The sequence below is a fragment of the Perognathus longimembris genome, chromosome 3, assembly GCF_023159225.1.
Source record: "Perognathus longimembris pacificus isolate PPM17 chromosome 3, ASM2315922v1, whole genome shotgun sequence".
Taxonomy (NCBI): domain Eukaryota; kingdom Metazoa; phylum Chordata; class Mammalia; order Rodentia; family Heteromyidae; genus Perognathus; species Perognathus longimembris.
In genome coordinates, this window is record NC_063163.1 from 31926319 (window position 1) to 31943759 (window position 17441).

General features: G+C 33.9%; 1 protein-coding gene across 2 annotated transcripts in view; it reads right to left on the reverse strand.

Annotated features, from left to right (window-relative positions):
* Positions 1–327: 327 nt before the first annotated feature.
* Positions 328–17441, reverse strand: part of Tdrd3 (tudor domain containing 3) — a 94535-nt gene continuing 77421 nt past the window's right edge. The window contains exons 13-14 of one of the 2 annotated variants that reach the window (XM_048341268.1): positions 5013–5136; positions 328–1224 (exon numbers count right to left, since the gene is read on the reverse strand). In XM_048341268.1, the coding sequence (XP_048197225.1) occupies positions 5020–5136 (117 nt within the window). In that variant the 3' untranslated portion in view covers positions 328–1224; positions 5013–5019. Of the gene's footprint in view, positions 1225–5007; positions 5137–17441 lie in introns of those variants that run through there. The other variant, XR_007210328.1, reaches the window with a different exon arrangement.

The window sequence follows — 17441 nt, forward strand, 5'->3', positions numbered from 1 at the left end:
TTAATTATTATTTTCAGGCTTCTCAAAACAGAGACAATAGGAAGACTGTCTTTGTGCATTAAATGAATGAAGTTTTTGTTCACTGTAATGGATATTCTGGTTGCTTTACCAATACCTCCTGGTTCCCCTTTTAAAAATCCTTAAAAGTCCAGATATGTACTTTCAGCTTCCAAACCATCCCACTGACCCTCCAGCACTTCTAAAGCTAAGGCCTTTGGGTAAGGACTACAAAAATCCCAAATTCCACCTGAGTTAGGAATTCATAGGAAGACAAATAGCCCAAAACAGGTTAATGTGGCCTAAGGAAAAAAACTTTGTTGTTTCTGCTTTGTTTTCTGCTTCTGAGCACACTTCTGGAGGCAGTCCTTGCCCTGCACTTAGACTTGATAGCTCTGAGTGTTGCTTGAAATCATCTTGTGCCCACACGAGGCAACTCTGTTCTACAGTGAATCTGACCCTAAGGAAAACAGAAATGAGAGATCTAATATCAGGCTTTCATGACATCTCCAAAAGATGAGTCACTAAATTAACCGATCTTCAAACTGCATTTCAGGTAATGAAGTGGGTCAATAACTTCATTTTAATGTTTAAAGGGCTTCAGATGATTTCCTGTTATTTGCGACCAAATAAGACTCACTGCATGTTTAAAAGGAAGAATACCTGCTTTTTGAATTAAATTACATCTGAAAAAGCTACCGGAGTAGGGGGTCTATAAATAACAATCAATTTTCAATATTCATTTCTGTCACATTTAGTAGATACTACCATAATGACTGGTTTCAGGTTGTTGGCTAAGAAATGTAGCAAGCTATAGAAGTCTATTTATTATTATAATTATAAAGACAGGTTTCTTCCTGTATGCTTTGACTGGTAGTGTGTAGAGGGCAATTAGCACAGGGTTGTTACCAGATGAACAAGAAATACAATAACATTTGGCAAATAAAACATATAGTGAAACAATATGCAATAGCACAATGGTTTTATTGATGTCAGAAGAAAAAAAATTCTTCCTATCACTTGTAAAAGGTATTTGCTTTATTTAACTCAGTATCTTTTTCCATTCTTTATGTGGATTGAAATTCCCCCTCCCCTAAGACCTGCTTTTCTTTCTTCAAACAGTAATATCCATCATGGTTGTATCTTATTCTGAAGGGAAGTAGAAGGTCTACCAACAGGTCTTAACAAGGATGTTTCAGTCAACGACTCCTTTCTTCATAAAGAATCTATTTAAAAAAGAAAAAAAAAAAAGAAAATGAAATTGGGTGCTAAGATTAACTTGTCAAAGTTAGTCAAGACACACTTCACTTGAGTTACTTTTAAGTGTGAAGTGTTTGTGTAAATAGTAATTGATCCCAAGTAGAATAAATGGTACACTGATGTCTAATTTGTAAACTTAATCGCCATACAGTACTACATAAAGAGAAGAATAATTTTTTTCTTTTAGAAATTGTTGAAGTATATATATCTCTGGCACTGGTAGATAGATGCTTATTGCTTCCAGTTTGGGTCCAGGAATGGGGATTAATCCTCCAATTCAGTTTGCTCAGCTTCCTGCAAGAAGAAATGCTTGGCCAGAGCTGCACACAAAACAATGCCTAAGACTTCTGAAGCAAACAGTCTCTGGCTCAGAAAGCAAGAGCTTTGGGTACTACTATATGCACATGATGCCAGTCTAGTTGGCATCACAGGGTGCAGTCTCTGTAGCGATCATTTATTGCCCTTGATTTGAAAATTTCTGCTAAGAGATGCTGTAACAGCTTGTACAAAAAAATACCATTTAAAAATATATCTTTTACAACTGGTGTTCAACACTGTACATTTGAAAATAAATTCATAGTACTTATGTAATATCCATATTTAGGCACTGGTTTCAAGGTTTGGCTAAAATATAAAGCGATAAAGAATATTCTTCCATCAAACAAATAATAAATTACAGAGGAAGTTTAAAGTAATTAAAAACTTAGTAAACATCTTGAGCCTTCACCTCCATGCATCTAGGCAGCTTTCTGCTAATCTATCTTACAAATTCTTACATAGACCTACCAAATCTCTTTCACCCCCAGTATGAATTCTAACTATACTCCTTCTTGCCTTCCATCCCAGTATTAAAATTTACCCTACAACAAAGAATAATATAAGTTTAATTATATATGATCACTCTAATTAGAAGTTAATAATTATACCGAACATTATCAAATTCAATCTCGGCTTTGTGTTCTGTCAGCACCCATATGTATTCTTAACCACTGTTTACAAGGTGTACAGAAGCCACTGAGAGCTACTTACTGAGGACTTTGTCCCCTTTTCAAACATTCCCCTGCCTCTACAATGTCTTCACAGGACTTCATCCTATAACAAATGTGAAACTTAAAATTCCAAGGCAGATTCTACTAATTAGCATCTAACTCCTATGACTCTAATCATGCCTGAAAATGCCTCTGAATACACAAAGTATTGATCAGTTTTACTGACTTGAAGAGTTGTATACAATTTCCCTGTTTTATACATGCTCCTGATCCAAAGTTGTCTGCGACATTAAGAGAGTGTGCAGGGGGGCTGGGGATATGGCCTAGTGGCAAGAGCGCTTGCCTCCTATACTTGAAGCCCTGGGTTCGATTCCCAAGCACCACATATACAGAAAATGGCCAGAAGTGGCGCTGTGACTCAAGTGGCAGAGTGCTAGCCTTGAGCAAAGAGAAGCCAGGGACAGTGCTCAGGCCCTGAGTCCAAGGCCCAGGACTGGCAAAAAAAAAAAAAAAAAAAAAAGAGTGTGCAGGAACGAGATGTTTGGGATTTGAGTATATCTCCCTTCACCTGCCTTGTCATTACTTTTACTCAGACTTGGTCCTCCTGTTCTTAATTCTGCTGAGACCTTCTCTTGCCCTGACTCCCACATGGCTCCAGCTTTATTAGTCACTGATGATGTTATTCACTGATGAGTACCCGTCTCCAGTAAAATTCAGTTTTCTCTCTACATTGGGAAAGGGGTGAGGAATAGGGAGGTGCAGAGGCTATAGAAAAAACTATTTTTAGGATAATCAAGGGGTGTATAACTAGATACCTGAAACTTTTATCAGAACACTCAGATTTAATAAACACTCAATAGCTTCCAGGTGTCATTTATTATCTAGCAAAGTAGTCCAGACATAGACTATAAAATTGTGTTTTTTAAAAGCAATCATAGAAAGCACCTTAAGTGTTTCTCATTTTCCTGAATAATTTTAGATAAGAAAATGTTAGAAAAATTTCAGCATTCATTAGTATTCATGTTTATTTTGTTGAAAACCAAATGCCAAATGTCTGGTTACCAAGTGAATCTTTTCCTTAGATACTTAAGGTAATGGAAACCAGAAGTGAGGAAATGAAAATAACTTTTCTCAAGAAAATATATTTAATTTTTTTTACCAAGAGCAAAAAATATATCTTCTCATTGCTAAAGGTTCCATTCAAAGGGAGTATCATAAAGAGATATTTTACTTCACAACCTTTCATGAGATGCTTTTGAATTAAAATATGAAATTAGTTTCTTGAGTCAAGGCAACAACCTGTCTGGCTTCATTATTTTTGAGGGTCATTTTTGTAGTGACACATGCATTTCTGAAGTGATATTTGAGGTCTATAGTTACAACTGGTTTTAAGCAACATTCTCTTTGTCAAAAGAATTTCTATATACAAAAGATTATTTTTCAAAAGCTTCAGAAAAGTTGAGAGGACAAAGAATACACTCCATCTAGCTAAACCTTCACTGAGTTTTCAACTTTTTTCTACTTCTAGCTAGATCCCATACTTCTATATTGTATCATATAGTGCCAGATTTCACTATTCTCTTATTTATGATGTTAAACCCTTGAAGATGATCCTCAACCTTTGCCTATTGACTTATTCTTTTATATCCACAATGATACTTAAAAGGATTTAAACAGCAGTGTTTAAATTCAAACCCTACATTTGTCTTATCTGTCTCAGAAGAATTAGGAGAAAATGATAAAGCTTTCCTGAACTTACACTTTTCCGGACTTCAGTATCCTTTATATGAAGTAGAAATAATGGTTCTTTCTTAAGGATATTATAGAGGATATGTAATAGTGAGAATTATGCTCATGAAAAATACCAAACATCATTGCTAAAAAAATAGGATTTGATCAAATTGCCTTAACATTTTTCCCTTTTTATTAGGTGAAATTACAGTAGGTGGACCTGTATAAATTTGAAGATTAGAACTCAAATTCTCATATTATTTCCTATATTCTTAATGGGAAAGCAGTCTTTCAGTAAAGAAGATTCAAAAATAATGTGAGGAGGAAGATAAATTTCTGAAATTATGGAAATTATTGTGCTGTTTTTTTTCCACAGCTACTACTTACTTGAGGAACAATTCCAGTCCAGCCTTTTCTTTTATTTTCTTTTCTTCTGGTTATTTGGAGATAAGAGTCTTGCAGACTCTTCTTCTTGATCTAGATTTTAACCAATCCTCAGATCTCAGCCTCCTAAGTCACTAAGATGACAGATATGAGCCACTAGGGCCTGGCAGATACTCTCTTCATGAAACTCTAGCATGAAAGCTTCTACATTTCAGTAAGTAATTGTGTTGTCTTTAATTCCCAAGAACACAATATGCATTAGTTCCTTTTCCATAAAAAATGGAATTAACTTAAGCTACTATAAAATAACCTCAACATTCTAGGTTGATTCCTTAGTCCTTCATTTTCTTATGTCCTTTATATTTTTTGTTTCAGAAGTTTAACAATTTTACATTGTCATTCACCTCCAAGCAAAAAAGAGTAAGTATAATGAAAAAGAGAAGACTGGAAATAGCTAAGAAAAAGTTTGGTGGAAAAGATGTATGTATCTATGGTATAATCTCAAATATTTTATAATTACAAGTTGTTCTATAGAATCAGTTTGTTCTATCTATGTACATTATGAAATATCGTAAATTGTTAGATTTATATATTCAACATGAAGAACATCTTTCTTTATATGGAAACCACTTTGCAATACCAACTTTACCTTTTCCTATCAGTTCCGAGCCCGGGGAGGTTGGTAAAACTGCTGAGTTGGCCTAGTGGATCTTCTTGGCTGGCCATCACCTCCTCTTCGGAACTCAAGAGTTTGGTCATAGGAGCCTTCTTCTTCCTGTTTGTAGAGAGTAATGATTCAATATGTTTAAAACCACTCCAAGTTTCTTAAGTTATATACAATTTATGGTCCCTACCTTAATATTCCCTCTTAAGGTGCCCAGATATTTGAATGTATCAACTTTTTACAATAGAAGAAACAAGGGAATTTAAAAGACAAAACAAAACAAAAAAGCAGGGGAAGAGGCAGTGACATTGCTGAAATTCTTTTGATCCTTAGTTAATACAAGAACATGATTTATAGTGGTTAAGATTAGACTCAAATTTAATTCTAAAAAATAAAACTATTTCTAAATAATAGCATGATTATTCCATCAAAAGACATAATATGTAATGTGGTAAAGGCAATGGCATCAAATATTACAACACTAATTTTCTTGAATATTTGGGCTTTTGAATATTTTTGCGTATTTATCATGGAGAGGAGTCTTGCTAAGATATGACAAAAGGGTTGAAGAGCCAAATAATGTCCATCAACTGTCCTCATCTGATGAAATCTCCAACATTAAGAACCTTACATCTTAAAATAGAACAAACAAAAATTGGAATGGGAGAGGGAGGCATATAATTTACATATAAAGAAAGCTTCATGCAAGATAGAGTACCACACTAAATGTTTTTTTTTTTGCTCATTTTCTTTCTTTCTGAAGGAGTAAATTAACCAGCTCAAGGAATAGCATGGGGAAATTAGGGCAAGCAGATTAAAAAGAATATAGAGGAGTAAAGTTAATTATAATTTTTTGAAAAGGACCAAGCAACAAAATGTAGCCAAGATACTGGTTTCTTACTGAATGCAGCCACCCTCTTATTTTGTGTTTATATTAATACAGCTATGAAATATATGCCCTACTAGACATGGAAAAATTAACTTGCAGTTATCTATTATACAGAGTTTAAGTTCCAACTGAATTATCAGAGTATAACAATTTGCATGATTTTGAACATTTATTCTTTTTACCTCCTCCTCCTCACTTTGAATATTCTTTCCCCAAAGACATAGGAAATAATGTGAGGCTGAGTTTTATTACTCAAAATTTTTACAGATATACTTACTGTAATTTTGCCTAATGTAAAGGGGAAAATGCTAGGGCAATTTGATCAAATCCTATTTTTTTAGCAATGATATTTGGTATTTTTCATGAATGTTTTCCTCATTACTAGGCATTCTCAATAGTATTCTTAAGACAGAATCATTATTTCCACTTTATATAAAGGATACTGGAGTCTAGAAAAGCTTAAGTCCAGGAAAGCTTTATTACTTAGCTCCAACACTTATAAGACATATTTGGAGTTTGAATTTAAACACTGCTGCTTAAATTTTTTAGTTCTCAGGGTAGATGTAAAAGAAGTCAATAGCCAAATACTAAGAATCGTCTTCAAATGCTTATCATTCCATGAGTAAAAGAATGGTGAAATCTGACAACATACGATATAATTCAATAACTACGTTTCAAAGACAAACTTCAGATGAACTTTCTTCCCCTATATATCTCCTTTTCAACAGCCGATGTGAATGTGATTAGAAGTGTCAGATAATAGGTTTATAACTTAGCAAAGCAATGAAAATGTAGGAAGAACCAGGTTGGGCAGTACATGCCTACAATCCCAGCACTTGGGAGGGTGAGGCAGGCAATCATGAGTTTGAAGGCAGCCTACAGTAAATAGCTGAATTCTAGGCCACCTTAGGCTAATGAATGGTAAGACAAAAAGAGAAAGAAATTGGAGGAAAAGAAACAACAGAGAAGAAAGGAAAGAATATAAATGTTCAGAAAAGGAGTTACCTTTTTATTATTCTAGTTACTGTTCAGAATGGTAATTGTAAAGTATTATAATTTTGAAAAGCAGATATTTAATTTTATGACAACAGATTTTTAAAGCTTCACATACTAACTGCAAAGGATGAAAATATATTTGGTACTGCAGGAGATGAAGTAATCATTTCAGCAACTGGAATGGAACATTATTTTTCTCTACATATAGAGCAGAATGGGCTGGAAAACATCTGAAATTCTATACTTTTCTGATAACCTATAGCAACAGAAGTAGGAAACTGCATTTGCTGAGTGACCGTCTAATAAAAATGGCATGGCTAGGTGAAAAAACTATCTTCTGTGTTTTAAAAATTCAGACTGTAGTAGCCAGAGCCAATTAGATATGTTTATAGAGGTGAGTGACCATGAGATTTCTTTCCTTTAATCTGATATCTTCACAATCTTTTATACAAAGTGAAATTTAAAAAAATAATAATAAAAGATTCTGACAGTTACATTTGCTGTCAATGCCACAAACCTTTGCTTTTTACCTTTTAAATTCCTCCTATAGAAGTGACAAGGAAAAAAATCTAGTTATAACTACTTCATATAGTTTATAGCTCCTATTTTTAGTAGTTTCCGTATTCTTTTATGTTTTATTCTACAGTTCAACTTAATAGATCAGGTTCCTCTTAGCTGTCTTTGAACAAAATTCTTCTATGGTTGCTCTCCTAGCCTTTCTCATTTTTTCCTGTTAGGTTTCAATAGTGTTACAGATCAAAAACTCTTGTGCACATTTTTAGAGTTCATGTACAAATTTGTAAAGATCTGATGTGTTAGCTAGCAAAATTCTAAGGCCACCTAGACATCCCTCTAGATTTCACAGATCTATCTGTAAACCTAGAGAGATGAAGTGGGTTTCCCAAACCACAGATCTCATTAGAGAAAGAGTCTTGACTAAGGACATTTTGTTTCTGACACTCAGTCAGGTTCTAAGATTTGTGGTAACCTGTATACAATGAGGATGTCAAATGTCATCTTCACATAAGCTTTTGAGACTGACAAATGTTTTCTGAGGACTCAAGTTTTTGCTCACTAGACATGTTATCAGATAAAAGCTGACAATCAAAATGAGCTCTTTTCATGCCAATGTCAGCAAACAGTCCATTGCTATCTTTTCATAAAAAGATATAAAATTTGTTTGCAACAAAAGTATAAATGAACTCAGATTTTGGAACAAACCAGAACACCAACCAATGAGAAATGAGGCAATGAGAATGAGGCAAATAACTTCATTGATAAAAACATGTTTGATAGACATAACTAATTTTTCCTACATCTTTACCTTTCCATTAGTGTTCACTGTATCTGGGGAACACAAACTAATAATGTATTCCCAACTTATAAATAAGTTGTGTCACAAAAGTTCCTTGTAAATGAGTCACTTGGACCATGGAACATATTGCAGTGAAGCTGTGAAGCATTTTCATAATAGGTTCTCTGTTCCACAAATACTAAGGAGGGGTGCAGCTAAGCATACAAACAAAATACTCTAAGGAACAGGCTGAGCAATTCTTCTCAATGGAGAACTATTTGTCACGCAGGGGACATTAGGCAGTGCCTAGAGGGAGCTATTACAGCTTCTAATAGACAGACAACAAGGATGATGCTAAACATGCTATAACTCATAGGACTGCTCATACTACAAAAATTTACACAGTTTTAAAGCCAGCACTCCTAAGGTTCATACTTCCTGAGCCAGGCAAATATAACTTTCTATTCTTAAGCACCAGCACAGTCTGAAAACAAATCTAAAATTTAGAAAGTTTAGGTTCAGATCTTTCCAGATGACCACTACATAATTTCCTCTGCTTTGGACATTTTCTTTTCTTCTTTTGTCAGTCATGGGGCTTGAACTCAAGGCCTGGCTGCTGTCCACAAGCTTTTTGCCTCAAGACTAGCACTATACCATTTTGAGCCACAGCGTCATTTCTGGTTTTCTGATGGTTAACTGGAGTCACAGGCTTTTATGCCTGGGCTGGCTTTGAACTGTGATCCTCAAATCTCAGCCTCCTGGGTAGCTAGAATCGCAGGCATGAGCCACCAAACATCTGGCTCCTTTTTTTTTTTTTTATTTTAAAAATAAAGTCGATTTATTTAGAATAGGAAACACACTGTAGCAAATTTTAAAAAGCTGCCAAATATTGTAAGTATTCAGAAAAGAAGTTTATTTAAAAGTTTTTGGTTTATATATTCTTTGTTGTCTATAGGACAATGACTTTGCATTCTATTTTATAAAGAAAGAAATTTTTGGAAATTTATCTTTCCCTCTAGTATGACTGATCAAATTTACATTTTTATTATTGGTAATTAAATGATGACTGTTACCCCCTTTCAACATTCTCACCCATTGCTTCCAATGCACCCTATTCCCTCACTTTTTTTTAATGTTATGGTATATACATGGAATTTTTTTTTTTTTACTTCACTCTCCTCCATTCTTCTCTTCCTTTTTTTACTCCCCCTCCCCTTGACTGTATCTCACTCTTTTCAAGTACCCATTTGGTTTCTATCTTGTGGGACTTTGACTTTGCTTTTCCAAGGAATTACACTGCTTGTATTCTTTCCTGAATCTATTCCATTACAGTTAATACATTTGTACACACTTATATTACCAAACACATTTAATTACATGTTTATAAACTAACTCTACCTTCCACACATGTGAGAAAACATGCACCCCCTGTTTCTCTGGGCTTAACTTACTTCACTTAACAATTTTTTCCAGGTCCTTCAATTTCTTTGCAAATGATGCAAATTGTTCTTTCTAATGGAACAGTAAAAATTCACTGTATGTATGTATGTGTATGTGTATATACACATACACACATATACATACCAAATTTTCTTGATCCATTTATCCATTGAGAGGCATCTAGGCTGATTACATACCTTGTCTATGGTGAATAACTGATGCAATTTAACATGGTTGTGCTAGTGTTTTTACTGTTACCCTAGTTTGCAATCTCTTAGATAAATACCCAAGAGTGAGATTGCTAAATCATAGGGTAGTGCCATTTAGCTTTTTGAGGAACCTCCATATTGCTTGTCAGAGTGGTTAAACAAGTTCATATTTCCACCGGCAGTGTATTAGGGTTCTGTTTTAGCCACATCCTCAGCAGCAACTGTTAATGTTTTCTTGATAATGGTCATTCTAACTGGGGTGAGGTGGAATCTCAGTGTTGTTTTAGTTTGCAAGTTCTTTATGATCAGAGAGGTAAAGTATTTATGTGTCTATTGACTGTCTTTAGCTCATTAGCCCATTTATTAATTGGGTTGTTGGTTCACATTACTGGGTGCCCTTTGCTATGTTTCCATATAGTGAGGGGGAGAAACATAGGTATAAATTTGAGAACTAGAGAGAGGATTGTAGATCACCTAATGAAGTGGATTTATGCTGTTGTTGTTGTTTGGCAGTAAATACAGCACTCTAATTTTATGTAAAACACCAGTATAAGATAGTATAAGTAATATAGTATAGTAAGTAAGTATAGTAAGATAGTATAAGTAAGATAGTATATAGATAAGTATAAGATACATTCAGTTTAAAGTGGGTGCTTTTGCATGTTTTGTATGTACTTTCTCTTGTGCCACCAAGCCCTGTAACTCTCAAGGCACAAAAAGTATGAGCTCAACATAGCTCAATCTTTGCTATGTATTGTAAACCTATTATGTAGAACATTTGGCAAATATGTGGAATTGAGCTAGTAAGAGCATGGATTGGAACATAGGCCTTTCTCCTTTAACCACAGGGAAAATATAAACCTTGCTCTTCACTTCCATAAATCAAATGCTTCAGTGGATAGTAAAAAGTCACCTTACATTATTTACTTGGGAAAAAAACTCTCAGGAGTCATTAACATGAGTAATCTATGAACACATGACCAAATACAGCATAATTTTGATGAGGATAATTCATCTTAGTTTTTATAACAATAAATAAAATAGTAAGTGTGATGGGAAAAAGGCACCCTTCCTTAAAGGAGTTCTAAGATTGTCACTTTTTATGTATTGTCTCATAATATTGTATTTGAACTAAAAGAAGAAAAATCAGATACAAAATCTGACTATCAGACAACTGTTCCAAAACACATGGATGACATTCTATAATGGGTTTATTCCAGATTTTCAGGAAGCCTATGGAACATTTTTCTAAGGGTCTGACATTTTGATTTTTAAAAATTGTATTTTCTAAAGACAACACAAAATTTAAACTGCTTTTAATTTTGTAGGCTTCTAATTTTTTCAATAGCTCAAAAAAGATACAAAAGCCAGCTACAGTGTCTTGAGCCTATAATTCCAGCTACTTACGGAATGAAAGACGGGGGTTAGGGAGGCAGTTGGAGACCAGTCTGAGAAAAACATGTTCTCAGGATTCCATCTCAGTAAATGGCTAGCATGTAATGATGCATGCCTGTCATCCAAGTGACATGGGGAAGCACAAAGAGAACTGTAGCAGACTGTCCCAGATTCCATATCACAAATAGAGAATAAATGGCAAAAAGGTAATATGCCTACCTAGCAAGCATGAGGCTCTGAAAAAAATATACACCAAAACAAATCATTTCATAATATGATTCATGTTAGTTTATCTGTTTTGGCTTCTTTTGGAGAACAGTCTTTTCAAAGTATAAAGAAAAAAAGGTAAAAAGAACAAAAGGAGGGGGAAATGAGCAATGGAGCAAACTGAATATGATCAATCAAAAGTTAGACAATTTGCATAAAATATTAACATAAGATGAAGTTGAAAATTTAAGGTTGCTTTCAACCTTAAATTTGAAGCAAATGACATTTTAAAAAGCCAGTTGAAAACATTTAAAAGTAATAGAATATTTAACACCAGTACTGACTTATAATGGGACTGTCTGTTGATAAATTAAAAACCTATCTTTTCAAAAGCTACTGTAGTCTAAAAGATGCTAGTTAAGCAAATGTCTTTGGGAATACCTATGGGTCAGACAGATAAAGCACTACTCTCATAATTTATACCATTTTTACATCTTAAATTCTTGGCTAATATAACAAGATGAGCTAATTCTTTCTCCAAAAATAATAATTAGTACATTGTAATACCACACTGCTTTGTACTCTAAAAAACCACTCATTCAATGCATTTTATATAACTGACTGAAATAAATAGATATAATCTACAGGGAGCAGAAATATACACTTTAAAAACTGAATCAGCAAAAAAAAAATCTTGTCATGTTGATAAAAATAAAGGCCAAAAAAGTATGAGACTGGGAGATTTAGGATAAAATACTTGATATCACTATATGAAAAAGTATAAAGGATACCGACATAAAACAATTTGCTGATATTTTCCCTCCTTTATTGAGAATTAAAGAACATGAGACTGACAGAAAAATAAGAAAATTTCAAACCTTAAAGCAAGGAGAATCCCAGGATAACAAACACCATTATCAAGCTTAGCTCCCAATTCATGTCTAATTACCCAAATCGACAATACTTGTATAACAATATTTGAGTGAAACAAAATATATGTTTAAAGACAAATGAATTAGGCTAGTTATTAAAGTTAGTTATGAGACTGTGAGGTAATCAGGAGTTAGTGACCTGACTGAACAAATGCTCTTCCTGGACCACACACAAATGTAGCTCTGCCTCCCACAGCTAACTGTGAATGGACTTTTCACCTCCCCTGGGCAGCCAATTCCACTGCTCTGTATTCTTTACTTCAAAGTATAAACATGAAAATCAAGAACTTCTATCCCTACACTGTAGTTGAGTATGTTTCTTCTGCCATGTTAAGAGATTTTAAATTATTTAAGAGGCAGTATTTTACCTCTCCTTATTTTTTAATATGATTTGTCAAATGTTATTTTCCCAGTACTTCTATCTCCCTAGATCATCTTTTATTGTATATAACTTAAGTGTTTACTGTTCTATCTAAACGTACCTAGAATAAAATTGAAAATATGGCCTACATGAAACATAATACTCTTACATAATTCTCATGAGAAAGGTACTCTCCTAGGCTATATATAAATCTACTAGGCAACTGTTTTAATGTTTGCTTTTTTAAAAAATCAGTTACTCAATCACTCTTTATTCATATTGGGCCTGTCATCAAATGAAAGATCTACAACCTACTCTCAGGTGTATTTCATATGCTTTTAGAGAACTGTGTTCCAACCTAACTGCAGCTGAAGTCTGTGTAGTAATAATATATATATATATATATACATATATATATATATGCACAGCACTGTCACTTGTAAATTCTGAATAACCATGAAATTTGAAATTATTACATTAAGTATTTCTCACAAACTGATTTTGGGTGATTTGTTAGCCTTCAATTTTGCACAGTGAATGGAAGTTTGAGGACTCCCATTTGCAAGGGTAACATCTACAATGTAATTAATTCTTCAAATAATTTAAGATTTACAAGTTGATAAGACAATCTCAATAAGATTATTTTCATACACTAGTAGGTTGAAAAGAACTAGCTGGTTTCTTCGCTGTAGAAAATACTTTCTAGATCCTTGAGAACTATTAGCTTATAGTTCTACACACACACATCTTCAGTTTGCTACTTAAACTTTGTGATAACTAAGACTGATTATACTTAAGGGAAAAAAACACTATCAAAACAATTGATAAAACATGAAAAATGAACTTACTGCCATGTTGAACATTTTTATGTACATCATTTCATTAGACACAGAAATTCTCAGGTACTTATAGGTATTTATAGGTAGAGAGTATACAGGCTTTGAACTTGTATTTGTGGTTTCCTTGATATATAAAATAGGGCTCTACATATTTCATCAGGATCCCATGGATACTACATCAGTTCATGTATCTTAAGGGCTATTCCTGATTACTGGTATGCCTTGTAACCAAGTTGGACAGAAAAATATTCTAGTTCTCCCATCTCAATCACTTTTATGATTTTGCCTCAGTATGATTCAATTGGTGGATTGTCTGCAAGTTCAATATGTGAGGAATTCAAGCTTGGGAAATCTTCTCAGTCATTTTTGATGGTTGGATGGCTATAGGAAGAGAAAAGTATCACAAAGATTTTCTTTGTGATAAGGGAGATGAATTTTTGTAAAACAGAAATCAAGTTTATCTCCTATAACTTAGATAAAGAAATAACAGTATATAGCACCTGATACAATCATTCATACATACATATATATATAATTGTATTCTTAAGCATACTGACAATAGGAACCATATTTTAATCACCTATGAATCTATACCTGAAACATTTGAGATGTCTACCCGAGGAGGAAGGAAATGATTATATTTTCTTTTAGAGACTAATTTGCTCATCATTTTAAACAAAAACATAACAAATGTGTTATCATACTAAAATATTATGTTCTTCTTGTCCAAACATAAAGATATCCCCTCATTGTCATTTGCTATGCATAAAACAATGATGGCCAGAACAAATTAGGAAAACTTAAGTCTCTGTATACAGAGTCAAAGATTTTCTTCAGTTTCCCAAATATCCAATATTCGTGAAACTGAAAAGACGATACAACAACCAAAGTTTTCATTCTGAGTACTTCCTAAGATTATTTACAGCGCTTCTCTTTGTGCAACATAGATTCTATCCCCTATGACTGTTGAATCGTGCTTTAAAAAAAAGTACAGCCGCAAACCTCTGGGGCTAAGGAGAAACAGTGAATTTCCTGTGATGATATCTGCATTTTGTAACCATTTGTGAAGACTGAAGAATTCATTAAGAAACTGAAAAATCACAAAGACAATTCATGATATTCTAACAATTTATAACCACCTTGCTTCAGAGTACAAAATATCTGATACATAGTAAAATTTCACTTTCATTATCACTGAATAAGGGAGTACCAGTCAAAAAAAGGTGTATTGAAGTAAGGAGAACAAGCTTATCTACTGTGAAACACTGGCAAAATCTGGGTTTTGCTAAGGATTTTGTCAATGCCCTGCAACAGGCGCATCAACCGTAGGACTGCCTGCAACGCTTGTCAGAGCTAAACAGAAGCTGCCACCTATTAATGAGGGAGGTAAAAGTTTGGAGGAAAAAGGTTTGAAAAGAAAAAACAAACAAACAAAAAACCCAAATGTTTGTCACTTTGCAACCAATACTATTAGTGAAGAAAAGCTTGGTTCAATCATTTTGCATGAAAAAGTAATTTAAAAGTATTATGGGACTTTATTGGCCTATATTTTAAGAATGTGGATATAGAACTTATTACATTAATGATATTCCATTAGGAGACAGGAAAAGAAATTTTTAAAAAGATGTGTCCCAAAGCAGTTTAGGATGGACAGGCAATGCCTAATTCAGTCGGTAGTTGCTATAGCAATTCAGGGTCAACAAACATCACTTTCAGGAAGTGAATAATTAGAATGGCTGTGCCTTCCAAAGCTTTCAAGGAAAACTACAGAAATAGAACCAATACTAAATAAGAACCCTTGTGTCAGGCCAGGCACTGGTGGCTCACACCTGTAATCCTAGCTTTTCCAGAGGCTAACATTTAAGAATGAAGGGTCAAATGAAGCAAGTCCTGGTAGGCAAATCCATGAAAATCATCTACAAAAGGCCTGAGGCATGGTTCAAGAAAGAAGCCATGACAGCCCATGAGTTCAAGGCTAAGTATCAGGGGGGGGGAAAGTGTCAAATATTTCAATTTCCCATTAGTTTAATGTTTTTTTATTGCTACTTTTCTGAGAAACAAACATGTCTGAGGCTAAAAACAGCTATGTATCTTCCTCAAGTTAACTTTTTGCTCTTCCCCAAGTTCACAGCTGACACATAGGCTAAAGGAGAAAATTATATTGTCACGTCAAATTCTTGTAAGGTTTACAGAAACAGGTAAGGATCAAGTGATGTCCATCACACATTTTAAATGCATAAAGAAACTAACATACATACACATACAACATTATTTAGATGATAAAATATCTTAGTACAAGGCATAAATGATTCACAATGCTATTGACCCTAATCATAATCTGCTCTGACTCAACTGAAAGAATGAACTTCCCTTACATGGCTACTTCATCCTTAAATAGTTATGGTATTTAAATGAGGTAATATGTTCAATAAAGTGAGACATTCTATTAGCTTCCAAATGTAAATGCCAAATGCAACATAGTTTTTGGTAGGAAAATAGCATAAACATTACAAATTATTTTACAAGTGACAGGCTAAGACAGATTAAGGGTATGAGTATGCTCAAAGTACATGACATGCAGGCATGGAAACTTGACCAAAAAAATCCTTTATATAATTAACACATGCTAAAAAATAAAAACAACTTGGAGTTTGCTGGTTGAGTCAAGATAACTGACTATTTTATCCTAGTGCATTATAGATGTGAATAACCCAATAATATGGCAAATTAACTCTAATTTTAATTTTACCCTTACAAAATTATTTTTATTGTTGGGTGCTGGTGGCTCATGCCTGTTATTCTACGCAGAAGGATGAGATCTCAGGACTGAAGTTCAAAGCCAGCCCAGGAAGGACAGTCCATGAGACTCTATTTCCAATTAACCTCCAAAAATAGCTGGAAATAGAGCTGTGGCTCAAGTGCTAAAACACAAACCTTGAACAAAAAAAGCTCAAGGACAATGCCCAGACACAAAAACATTTTTCCTTATTTTTACTGGTATTAATAAACAAAACAACAAAAAGTGATACAAATCTGGTCAATTAGTAGTATTTTCATTTTTCTTCCAATGCATATTAGAAAGGAATCTAGAGACATTCTTTTCACTAAAGCAAGTCCTACTTGCTTATTAACTATAGAAATCAACACTTATTCATCCATGTTAAAGTTTTCCCTCTCTCGCCGGTCTACAGACATGGAGCACCAACTCTTCCAACAATATGGCTTCTGAGAAGAAATGTAATAAAGCAGTAAAATTCACCAACAGAAATATTTCACAACAAATTCATCATGTTAACTTCTGAATATTTAAAGAAATTTATCCTCAAAAGCTGAGGACAGATAAAAACAATTCTGTTTCATATAGTTAAATTGGCAAGTTCCTTAATTTACTTAAGAATTTGTCACTATAAACCAGGAATTGGGGGCAGGCCTGTGATCCAGCTACTGGAGAGGCAGAAGCAAGAATATCACAAAGTGCAGGCCAGCCTAGGCAATTCTAAGGAATCTATATCTCAAAAACAAAATACAAAATAAAGAGATTGGGGCCTGGCTCAAGTGTTAGGGTGTTTGTGTAGCATATGTGAGGCACTGGGTTCAGTCCTTTCTTCATGGAAGAGAAGAAGGGAGACTACATTTTAAGGGAAGCTTATCAACTTCAAATTTAGAAGAAGTTGCTATTAATATGGTTTTTTCATTTAATGAGTATTAAAATAAATAGTATAATATTTTTATAATAAAAAGTCACAATTTTTAGCTAGGCTATTTTTCTAAGCTATAAATGGATCTTAGTGTCAGATTATAAATTTTACCAATATTTTGGTCTGGTAGCAATTAGAAAAAGATCAATTGTTGAT